Source organism: Poromitra crassiceps, assembly GCF_964638095.1.
Source record: "Poromitra crassiceps genome assembly, chromosome: 12".
NCBI lineage: Eukaryota > Metazoa > Chordata > Actinopteri > Beryciformes > Melamphaidae > Poromitra > Poromitra crassiceps.
The window spans coordinates 13,873,537-13,886,036 of NC_139632.1; the positions used below are offsets into that span (position 1 = coordinate 13,873,537).

General features: G+C 44.7%; 1 protein-coding gene across 1 annotated transcript in view; it reads right to left on the minus strand.

The window, feature by feature from the left end:
- The window catches only part of agbl4 (AGBL carboxypeptidase 4), a gene marked incomplete at its 3' end in the record, with an annotated part of 403,315 nt that overhangs the window by 19,756 nt on the left and 371,059 nt on the right, over window positions 1-12,500 (minus strand). Inside the window, exon 10 of the mRNA XM_083647219.1 lies at window positions 1,186-1,338. Coding sequence (XP_083503345.1) covers window positions 1,186-1,338 — 153 coding nt within the window. The remainder of the gene's footprint in view (window positions 1-1,185; window positions 1,339-12,500) is intronic.

Consider the following 12,500-nt stretch of genomic DNA (forward strand, 5'->3'; position numbering starts at 1 on the left):
GAAGCCTAAATATGAATATTGATGTAACTTGGCAGTAACACAGTCACTAGCCAGAGATATTTCAAGCACAGACGATAGCGAGCTTCACCAATCAAATACGTCGATATCACATTGTTGAATTGTGAATTGAATTGTGGGGTAGTGTAGTACTTCTCCATGAAATCGAATACAAAATGTAAGAATAAACAAGGATGATATCATACAGATTTGTGGCTTCTACAGGAACACATACCATCGTTTCACAACTAGCTCGCCCGTGGTAAGTCTACCTCGGGTGGTTATGGCATTATGGCGAATAATCAAAATCTCATTGCAGAATATGAATGAGGAAATACAGAACCGTCACGTGACTGTGGAGCTCTGTGGAGCTCTGTGGAGTTTTTCCTGTTGGCTTGAAGGGGTTATGATTGACAGAAGGCGGGCCCTAACGTAACCACAGAGAATATTAGCTGTTGATTAAAACGCATTGCCATGAAAACTGAAATTGGACATGTAATGAGGCAGAAGCAGGATCTTGTCTGTTCTTGTTTAGAAGCAGAGACTGGATTCCTGAATGCATGCAGTCATAAGAACAGCATTTCTTTCAAAATGTGAACGTTTACACACTAATATTATCTGATGCAGCTCATGCAACCTGGCAGAATGTGATTGGCAGCCTCTCGTGCGGTGATGGATTACCTCTATCGACCAAAGTCACCAGTTGGTTTCTATCGACATTTGGAACCGAATAAAATGAGTGAACGAGTCTGAAAGGTTTGATGACTGATTTTAAATGATAAAAACATCTATTAATCATGGTACATGCATGTAAAAACTGTCACAATTAACATGAAAGGGACGGACAATGTATTTTATTTATTTAAAAAAAATTGACGTGCAAAAACTCAAATCATGGACTTGTCTTTTAAGCGCCTTGCTGAAGGGCACCTCGGCAAGAGCTGCTGAGGGAAAGGACTATTTCTCATTCACTTCATTTTCCTTTTTTCCCCACTAGCCCGCCCAGGGATTCAGGTGGGAAACATTCTGCTCACAAACCTGCCTCTCTACACTGTGTGTGTGTGTGTGTGTGTGTGTGTGTGTGTGTGTGTGTGTGTGTGTGTGTGTGTGTGTGTGTGTGTGTGTGTGTGTGTGTGTGTGTGTGTGTGTGCATGCGTGTGTGCGTGCGCGTGTGTTCATGTGACTTACAAAGGAGAAGTCTGGTGCGTTTTGGCACAGCAGTCTGGGGAAGACGGCCTGCCTCTGGACCCGCTCCTCCTCCTCGAACACATTGCCGTACATGAAGCCGTTCAGCATGGTGGAGTGGGCATGGACATCGATGTAGAACTCCAAACTCACCCTCTGATGGCGGGAAAGAGAGAGAGAGAGAGAGAGAGATAGAGAGAGAGAGAGACAGGGGGGGGGGGAAAGAAGATGACATAGCAGCAGGTTAGTGGGGAAGTACCAGATATTTTTCTGTGTGTGAACAAGATTCGTCATCCACACTCCAGCTCCCAAGAGGCTGAGCATGGGGAGAGGCTTTCACCCATGGGACCGAGTCTCTAGAGACCGCCGACTCACAAGAGGCTCCCACATGGACGTAGCTTTGATTTTAATGGTGGGGGAGACATGTCCCCTGTGTCCCCCCCCTTCCTACGTCCCTGGGCTCACAACCTGAAAGCAGACAGCCACAATCCCACACACCCACTTCAGTCACTGTCAGCTCCTGTATGGAAGGACACACATTGATGTGGATGTCACAAATTTGATTAGCACTAAACACTTTGCAAAAGACTGCCTGAAACGCAATGAAGAAGAATAATCATTGTATTTACACGTGCCATACATACATTGACACTCAGCAGTGCAGTTATTTTATCTTGTGTTGTAAATCCACCGCACACCTTAGCTTGCGCTGTCGTAGTTTCAGCTGGATTCGGTAACAGAGAGACATGCTTGTAGACATAATGCTATTCAATGTTTGGGGTCTATGTTAGCAGTATTAAAGCAGAGAGACAGGAACTGTATAGCTAATATGGATACTTTTTATCGCAAGTCACATTGTCATCGCTATATTGAACAATGCTACCGCACATCTCAGATTTTCCTCATATCGTGCAGGCCTACCTATAGCCATGTTTCTCAAATGGGGGTACGTGGAGGTACTACTGGGGGTACTTGAGAGAAAGGGGGAAAAGGAAAGAATTTAAGAATAATTCATGGAAATATTAGTATTTTTTTGTATATATTTTTAGATAATAATACGATTTAAAACGTGAACTAGAACTATACTTGTAAAAATATTTCCAGTTTTCACTACTCAGCCCAGCAGACATGATGGCAAATGAGGGGCATCATGTGATCAAGCACGCATTCATTCAAAATGTTGTCGTTGGGTAAAGGGGGTACTTGGAATCAGAAATCAGGGAAAGGGGGTACTGAAGCCAAAAAAGTTTAAGAACCACTGCCTCGTACTACATCAAATATTGACTTTACATTGAGTGTGTAATGTCTCCTCTCTCCGGTATACACCGTGTGGGCCAACATGGGCTTTGCCACTTTTTTTTTTATAAACAATTATGAGAGGGGTGCCCTTTTTTCACCTGAGCACCTGCCCCCCAAAATGTGTGTGCACGCCACTGCTTACAGTAAACTGCCTAATTGGCAACCACATTGTTGCCACACACAGGGTGATAACAGTGGCAGGTGGAAAGATAACAGACAGTATCCACTTCACGGGTATAAAAAGCAAAACCTCCTCCATAGTGAGCGGCTAAATGATAGCAGATACTGAACAATACCTCGCTAACTGCTTGGCCCTTCTCTTTCAAGTTCAAGTTTGTTTATTTATATAGCCCTAATTCACAACCATGTCTCGGAGGACTTCACAGAGAATGTGTCTATCTAGATCTAACTCAACACAATCAATGAAGAAAACTGAACACACTTATAAAAGACAAGCACAGCAAAAGACACTAGATAGGCAACAGCAGATTTGAGCAAGACAAACAATCTAGCTATTCTACAGGCAAACCTACCTGGCAACCCCCCAGTCTTAGACCCTAAATACACACACACACACACACACACACACACACACACACACACACACACACACACACACGCACACATGCACACACACACACACACACACACACACACACACACACACACACACACACACACACACAGATTATTTTTTGGGGCATTTTTTTCTTTATTCAGATAGGACAGTATGGCAGACAGGAAAGGTGGGGAGAGAGAGAGAGAGAGAGAGGGGATGAGATACAGCAAAGGACCTCGGGTTGGATTCGAACCCGTGCCGCCCGCGCGAAGGACCGAGCCTCCATCGTACGCGTGCTACCAGGTGAGCACAATAGCCTACAGTTAATGTTTAATTCAATTCTTTGAAACTATGTGAACAGCCACGTGTTCATCAGCTATAAAGTGACACAGTCTCCCACCATGTTCATTTTCTATTGAAATAGGGAAAGTAGTCCACAGAATTGAACCATATTTAACTGTTGCTTTAATATGATTTCAGTCAGGAACACTCTCGTCATAGATTTAACCATTTATTTGCAGCAAAATGAAAGTTGTGTTTGGTGCTGATGGCTCCGCTCTTTACAGAAGATGTTTCCTGGATTAGCCAAGCAGCATGCTAAGCTAAACAGGGAGCGCAATGCAGAATCCACCATGGGTATGCAAGACAAGTTTCACTTCTGAGCCATGCATGACTAGAAAGGTGGAGGCTGGGTGGGTGGTGCAGACAAAGCAGCAGCAGCAGCAGCAGCAGCAGTAGTGGTGCGTGTGTGTGGCAGCATTGGTGTAGCAAAGATCAGTGTAGGAGGGAGCCATATTTAAATGGACCACCTTGATGTGAGAATGGCTGTGATTGGCGAATGGTTAGAAACGCGGATCCAATCAGTGGGCTGTCAGCTGATTACAGCTGGGGTGTAGGCTTATGACTTCCGTGTCCTGCATGAACTAAGGCAATGTTTCACATTTTGAATAAGTTGTATCAATCCCCTACATCAGTGATTCCCAACCTGTGGGCCGCGAAGGTATTGCAAGTGGGCCGCCAAATCATTTCCAAAAAAGTATGATTTTTGAAAAAAAAAATCAAAAAAAAAAAATTAATTTTTTTTTGAAAGATTTTGAAAAATCATACTTGAAAAAGTATGATTTTTGTTTCTTTGATGTTATTGCTTTTGCTTGAATTGAAGTTTCATCTTTACATCATCTTTATATTGGGTTTGTGTTTATTTGTAACCCTATCGATTTAATGGGCTTTCTTCTGATATTTGGATTTTGTTTGGATCTGATATTGGATGTCAAATTGTTATGAGAATGCATTTTTCCATTGTTGAAGGATACCGTTATTTATTAATCAATTTTGTTAATTAGCCTGTTACAGACAGCCCCTTGCTTGTCATTTCTGACATCTGTGTGGTGCTGATGGACAGCTCCTTGAATGATTGGTGTGTGTGTGTGTGTGTGTGTGTGTGTGTGTGTGTGTGTGTGTGTGTGTGTGTGTGTGTGTGTGTGTGTCTGTGTGTGTGTGTGTGTGTGTGTGTGTGTATGTGTGTGTGTTTGTGTGGACAGCTCCTTGAAAACTGTAATACTGAAGGTGTTGCAACATGTTACAGGTGCTGTGTTAGTGACTGTGGAGCTTCCAACATGTTTCTCCTGTATTCAGTTCAGTCCTTTATGTAAAATTTTCAATAAAAAAGTGCTCTGAGAACGCATTATATGGCCTTTGTATTTATGGGGTCGGAGGTGGGCCGCGAACATTTTTGAGACATAAAAGTGGGCCCTGAGTTGGAAAAGGTTGGGAACCACTGCCCTACATGTCATTTAAAATGACTTAATATTTAGCTTTGGCACTCTTACATGTCATTTTCTCACTTTTGAGATAATGCTAGTTGCCTACTATCACTCAACATACCAAACAAACTTATACTTATCAGGTAGTGTATGTTGACTAACGGGCCTCCCAATCCCTTTAACCCCAAGCCCAAGTCCTGAATCTAAACCAGCTCTTCCAAGACGTGTGGAACAGCCAAAACATACCTCCTCAGTCTGAAGGTCTAAAACTCCAACTGGTTTTCACAAAGATAGACGAACAAGAACACACACACACACACACACACACACGCACGTACGCACGCACGCACGCACGCACGCACACACACACACACACACACACACACACACACTCACACACACACACACACACACACACACACACTCACACACACACACACACACACACACACACACAGTGCACGTAGACGCTAACCATCAACGCTGCAACAGCATTGGCCACCCTCCTTCCTCCCCCCTTCTCTCACTCTGTTATCACTCATCATCTCTCCTTTTCCATCCCCTCTTCTTCTCTCTCTTTATCTCCTCCCCAGTGTGTCTCTCTCTCTCTCTGTAGCTACCCACCTTATCCTATAGTCTCTCTCCCCCACTCATTACACATTCAGCACTACACCTTGTTCCCTGTGGGTCGTAAAGAAGAGGCGAGAGAGGGAGGGAGGAAGAATGTCGAGATAGTTGGAGAAGAAGGGGAAGGAGAGAGGGAAGGAGAAGGACAGAGAAAAAGACAGACAACCGTGTGTGTGTGTGTGTGTGTGTGTGTGTGTGTGTGTGTGTGTGTGTGTGTGTGTGTGTGTGTGTGTGTGTGTGTGTGTGTGAGAGAGAGAGAGAGAGACAGAGAGAAAGAGAGAGATGGAACCCTGTGAGTGTGTGTGAGAGAGAGAATAAGACAGAGACAACGAGACAGGGCGAGAGAGAAAGAGAGATCAAAAGAAGAGAGAGCAAGGACGAAAGACAGACAAACATGATAAGAGGGAGAAAGCGAGAGAGGAAACAAGACATAAAAACAGAGAAAGAGGGAAAGAGAGGAGAGAGATAACATAGGTAGAACTACATGTATGTTTGTGTGTGAGAGAGAGAGAGAGAGAGAGAGAGAGAGAGAGAGAACGAAGCATACAGAAACAGACAGAGAGGTGAGAGAAACACAATTTAACAGAGAGAGAAAGAGACAAACAAAGACAGAGAGAGAAATACAGAGAGAGAGGGAGAGAGAGAGAGAGAGAGAGAGAGAAGCGGTGCTCGGGCTGCCCGGGCGACGCAGTGTGCCTGTGTTTGAAATTCCGCTCACAGCCAAAGCAATTTCCTGGCGGTGGCTGTGCTGTCAGCTGCTCGGCTGGCTGGCGGTGAAATATGGTGGCTGGGAGTCGGCCGCTAGCAGCCCCCGACAACCTGATGGATGGAACCCCAGAGGAGAGGAGCAGCAGCAGGAGGAGGTGGAGGAGGGAGGGAGGGAGGGAGGCAGAGGGGGGAGATGACAACAGAAAAACAAAAAAAAGAGCCAGAGTGAAAAAGCTAAACGCAGCCAACGGAGCGGTGAAGGTGGTGGGGGTGGGGGTGTGGGTGGGGGCAGGTGAAGGTGGTGGTGGAGGGACAGAGAGAGAGAGAGGTAGAGAGAAGAAAGGTAGAGCAAGGAAGGAAGTTCCAGCCCGGGCGTAGACGAGAGGAAAGCAGCCTAATAATCACCTGGGTCTCTCCCTCCTGGAGGCCCGGGAGGAGAAGGAGAGGAGGTGGAGACACAGTAGCCACCTACTGTGTCTCCCTGGACAGGCAGGTGAGAGAGGAGGTGGATACCGTGGAGATGTGGAGAGACACAGTATAGGAGGAGGGTGGACAGGTGAGAGTTTACCGTGAATACGAGTCCAATTGAACACCACACATGTGGGGATTCACGACATGTTAAGTGGGAATTTTCTGAAAGCGTCGAGTTCACGACTTAAGATGTGTCGTGATGTTTTCGGAAAATGGCAGGTGGAAAGTTATAATTTTAGCCGTAGCCTATAGGACGAATCAGCGTGACATCACGACAACAGAAAGTTGTCAAGAAGCGGCTATGAAGTGGATTAAATGGTGGCTGTGCGGCCTCGCCCATAGCTCGGCTGCTGCGTGGCCTTGCCTACCCTATTGGCGCACGCGGGTGTGTGTGTGTTGCTCACTAAATGTTATTGCATCAGTGATGTCACAATGCCTCCTTGTGTGTGTGTGTGTGTGTGTGTGTGTGCCCCATTATGATATCACTGATGACATCATCAGTGTGTGTGTGTGTGTGTGTGTGTGTGTGTGTGTGTGTGTGTGTGCGCGCCCTTAAGACATCACTGAAGACATCATCACTGAAGACATCATCACTGATGACATCACATCATTAGCTAATTAGCCTAATTAAAAAATCTGGCTCTGTCAGGTCACCCGCACGGGTGCCCTTTACACACCCTGAAGGTTTCAGCCCGATTTAACGTAAAACGGCATAGCTGTGGCCGAACACAGAACTTGAAACAAACAAACATTGCCCACATACTCAATTATATATATATTTATATATAGATTCATTGTAATTTATATATCAAGACAAACTATCTTACAAAAAGAATTTAATGCAATTCAATTATGTTTCCTGCAGTCATTCCAATTTCAATTGTTTCCTTAAATCTGTCTGAAATTCCAATTTCCCCTCCAATTGAACAGAATAGGAATTTACCATTAATTCTGGGTTTAACTCATGAATGGCCCCGACCCTGTAGTCCTGTCCTGATGTGAACCCAGAAGGTTTCTCCGCCACAGCATCATGTGAAGGACAGTAGAGGAGCAGCGCTAACAGCCATGCAGCTCAACAATGTCAAGCTCAGGCCCACTACAACAGCCAGTTAATGCCCTGTCAATCAAACGGAGACAGGTCTGAAGGCCCCACCACTGTGATTGATGCTTCAATTAGCAACCCGCTCTGACCTCTGGGATTGTTCATTTGAAATTGTAATTAAGCAATTAGGGGCAATTAAGACAAGGAGGCCGCTGAATGAAAGTCAGAAGACAATTTGAGCGAGTGAGAGAGAGAGAAACACAGAGAGAGAGAGAGAGAGAGAGATCTGTCCAAATTAAAAGCTCTCAGAGAGAAACAGAGGCCTCATCTCGTTCTAGAAACTCAAGGGAACTCTCTAAACTTGTGATGAACTGGCAGCGGCCGCAGACAGTTTAGTGTAAAACCTAGAAGGTCAAACGAATGAATTTTGTCAGACAAGTACTTTATCTGCTGCATATTAATTAGCGAGCGGGTGTGGGGCGGTGGGGGTGCGTTCAGGGCCGTGAATGCCGAGCTTATCTTTACACGAAGAGGAAAAGGAGCTGATTGAAGCAGGATTACAAGCTCCTGAATAAAGCTCCTGGCATCAGCAGTCTACCTTTAGAGGAGAGAGGAAACTGCTGCTTGTTCATGAGGAGAAAGTTGAACTTATGTCATTCTTAATATCCCTCATTAACATATTGCGCAGAACAATTGTGGGAAGAATGACATGTGGTCAGCCAAAGTCTCATTTCTCTCAGCAATTACAAGTGAACAGTGTTGGGAAACGTTAACTAGTTACTTTCTTATTTGACCTAAATAGTAGTTACTTTAGTATAAATTAGTCTTTATTAAAGGTAACTCAGATTACTTTCAAGTTACCGACTTAAAACCGTGACTTTAAAATCCATCTTCTGTTGATGTTCTCACTCTTATTTAGAAGACATCACTGAGTGAGTACACAATCAACTCTTACCCAAAGAAAACCTCTGGTCTCAAAATAAACAGCAGATGTGTTTACAACACAGCGCCATATACTTTCAATTTAAATCTGCAGAAAGATTCAAGATTCATCTTCATAGCCATAGTGAGCAATCAGATTAGTGACAAAGTCCTGCTTTGTGTGGGGGATAAGATTACAATGAACAACAATAATGCCCTCATCCTTTTCCTTCAATCAGTTCAAGGTTGACGAGTTCTTGAGTTGTTCAGTCTGAAAGCGAGTCAGAGCGTACACCACTCTAACCTGACATTGCCAGATGGGGGCGGTATTGTTTTCACAAACCAAACCGCACATCTCGTGAGAGAATCCAGCTTGCTTGAAAGGTTAACGCCACTGCACTGCGCACCAAACGCCACCTACTGCATAGTCTGCTTTAATAACATCATGTAGCTTCTTACTTAGCGCTAACTAAAAGTGTAACCATTTGAAAGAAAGAAAAATAAAAGTGCACGTTTTGAAAAAGTAATTAACAACTGAAACGAGTGAAAAACGAGTGTGACTCGTTACCACAGCAAAAAAGTAACCTGAATCTAATCTGAGTAATCTGAGTGAGCATGACGAATACAAACGCAGTCAACCTATCCCTACAAAAAGAAGAAGAAGAAGAAGAAGAAGAAGAAGAAGAAGAAGAAGAAGAAGAAGAAGAAGAAGAAGAAGAAGAAGAAGAAGAAGAAGAAGAAGAAGAAGAAGGAGAAGAAGGAGAAAAAAGGAAAAGGTGGAGAAAGCTTTCATAATACTCTTAGACAGTAACGCTGCATCCCAGACATTCCATTAGCGAGAGAAGCTAATTCAGTTCACGGGAGGAGGGTGCGGTCAGTGACCCTCCAGTGATGTAGCAGTGACAGAACATGGCAGATGGCATGACCTGCTGCATAGACGAGAGTAAATGACACAAAACTCTACCTCCGTCTGTCTCTCTCTCTCTCTCTCTCTCTCTCTCTCTCTGTCTCTCTCTCTCTGTCTCTCTCTCTCTCTGGGTGTAGCATGCTCAAATTGATGGAGGTATTTGTCTGTTTATGAACACAGAGGTGACTTGTAATCAGGCTGAACGGGCGCAGGCAGCCCTCTGCTTTGGGCCTGTTAGTGCTTCATAAGCTGCCACATCTGCTGGGAGGTGCCTGCCAGGAGAGTGCAGAGGAAGGAGAGGGGAGGGAGAGGAGAGGAGAGGGGAGATGGGAAGAGAGGAGGAGGCAATCAGACACGATAGAAGAGAGCAGGGGAGGTGAGAGGAGAGGACGTGTTAAACAGAGAGCAAAGGTATTGAACAAAATGATATTCAATATTATGTAAAAAAAAAAAAGGGGGGAAGAAGAAGATAAAGTAAAAGGCCGTAAACTGAGTTGAGGATTGAGGATTGTGAGGATTGCCAGAGTGTGAGAGCTTTATCCGTCTCTTCAAAAGCAGACAATTCAGCTTCCGACTGAGGGAGAGAGTACAGAGAGAGAGAGACGATGGCGGGAATGAAACGACGGCGGGATGATGGGGACAAATTGGCCATAAATCTCAGAAATGGATCAGAAATGGTTGGCTGACACCAGAGGACATTTCAACAGACATCGAGAAGGGAGAGAGAGCGGAAGAGAGAAAGAGAGAGAGAACCTTAGTTTCCCCAGATAGGGAAGAAAGAGAAAGAGAGAGAGAGGATAGAGGATAAATGTTATAGAGGGAGGGCACTCTGGGGAGGATTTCAAGGTGCAAAATGCATCTCCTGTAGGTGGCGTGACAGGACCCCAATACATTTGTTTAAGATAGAAAATTTATTTTCTAATATTAAAAAGGTCATGAAAGGAACCGAGGCAGCGGCGGCCTCTTTGTCATCCTTAACAAATTATCCAAAATGGCAGTGTCAGATCGGTGGGGATACGTGGGCCGGTGATGAATGCTGCTGGTAATCAGCCAATCAAAAAGAATTCTTCTTGTGCTTTTGATAAATGAGGTGGAAAAGCAACGCTTTAGGACGGAGATGGGTCCATTTGTTTCTTTGGTCTCCTCCCCCCCCCCCCCCCCCCCCTTCCTTCCTGCGTCTTTTCCTTCTCTTTTCAAAACAAACAACAGGGTAGCTTGGGAACAGATTAGAGCTCCTTGCATCACTGACTCTTGCAGCCATTTTCCCCGCTGACCATTGTGAAGCTGCGGATAGTAAATGATGGGATTGTATGAAACAGTTTGACTGCTCCTGCCTTCAGATGGATGGAGAGGAAATGTGAGAAGTTTAGAAAATACCAACGTTTGTCATTCATTGACTTGATCGCACCTTTATTTTGCATTATCCACAATTCACAATGTATTAGCCTGATCAAACCTCACATTCTGTTTCATTCTGCGGGTCAGTCTGGCCTCCGGCTCGCCCACAGCCATTTCCACAAATTACAAAGTGCACGGGCCAATTACAGACCTGCCTCGTAGTTGACAACATAACCCACCAATCAGGGTGCTGTTGCTGCCGAAACAGAAATGGCGGCTCCCGAAGCAACAAGCTTCATTAACCTCGGAGCAATCTAGTAAGAGAGTGGCGTCGGCGGAGGTCCAAAATGCGTGACTCAGTAGCCAATGAATAGCCAGGAAGAAGGCTCGCGCTACGTTTGAATGCTAAAATAAAGCTAATAATGTACAATTTGACTCTTTAAACGTCGGACCCTTTCAAAGTACATCACAAACTGTCCATTTTGCTGCAACTCGACAGCGCTGCTTAATCCAGAAGCTTACTTCCGGGAACTCTTGAGAGTAAAAAACTGGTCCATTGGAGTGAACGGAGATGTTGCGACTCTTCTATATACACAGCTCTGGTTAACCTTAGGAGAGTAACACAGCCGTAAGTGCAGTTTGACTCAATAGACTCAATGACAACAATTAAACAAGAACAGGAGTATGCACCAGCAGAGTTTCTTGGCGTTTTGAGTAGATTTGGATTTTGAGACACTGATTGGCTGAAGGTGGCAAGTACTCCCGCCCACTGAAATGGTTGTGGGCGGGCTGGAGGCCAGGCTAAACAAAATAGAATGTGAGTCCATTTGATCAGTATGGTTTTACCAGGCTTGGAAATGACAATTTAAGTGCAAGGGCCCTTTAAGTCCCTTATTTTGAAACGTTATTTTCTCTTTAGGCCGAGGGTTGTAAGTGCCAACTTGAGCTGTGTTCAGTTTATACACAAATATTTGTCAAATAAAAGTTTCCGCCCATCAATTCCAATGCGGTGTATATTGTTCCTGCTGCTTTGATTTAAATGGCACTTGTCTGGGAACTGGCTGCCAGTCACTGAAGTTAGTGCCGCCCGAACAGAACAAGGTAGCTATTTCCCTGCAGAAAGGGAGCGCCGCTGAATTCACAATGATGGAGAAACGCTCGGGAGTGACGAGGGTGTCTGTCAGAAGAATGCTTGATGGGGTTTCAAGCTGAATGGGGTCCTTTTGTGTAGCAGAGGGCAATGTGACTTTGAATTATGACGCCTTATGCATTGAACTATGGGGATCTAAAGTCGTAGTAAAGACATCATGTAGATGTAATGTAGCCAAAACACCTCAATGATCTCCACAAAGCTTTGTGATAGTTCACAGCGGAAGTCAACTACAAATTGTGTTGTATCTCTACCAGCCGACACACACAGCGATGCTAGTATTGTTTCGACCTTGTGTGTGTGTGTGTGTGTGTGTGTGTGTGTGTGTGTGTGTGTACTGTATCGAGAGCTACCACAGAAGCGGTTTTGAGTACTTTGCCAGGTGTTTATATATGTCTGTCTGTGGACAGATTCTCTGAATGAGATAGCGTCAAAACCGTGCAAGATGCACTGTCCCAGCCTCATTAGCAAAAAGGGGCAAAATACAGCAAACGTTAGCATAGCTCCACTGTAAGCATAATACTACTCATACT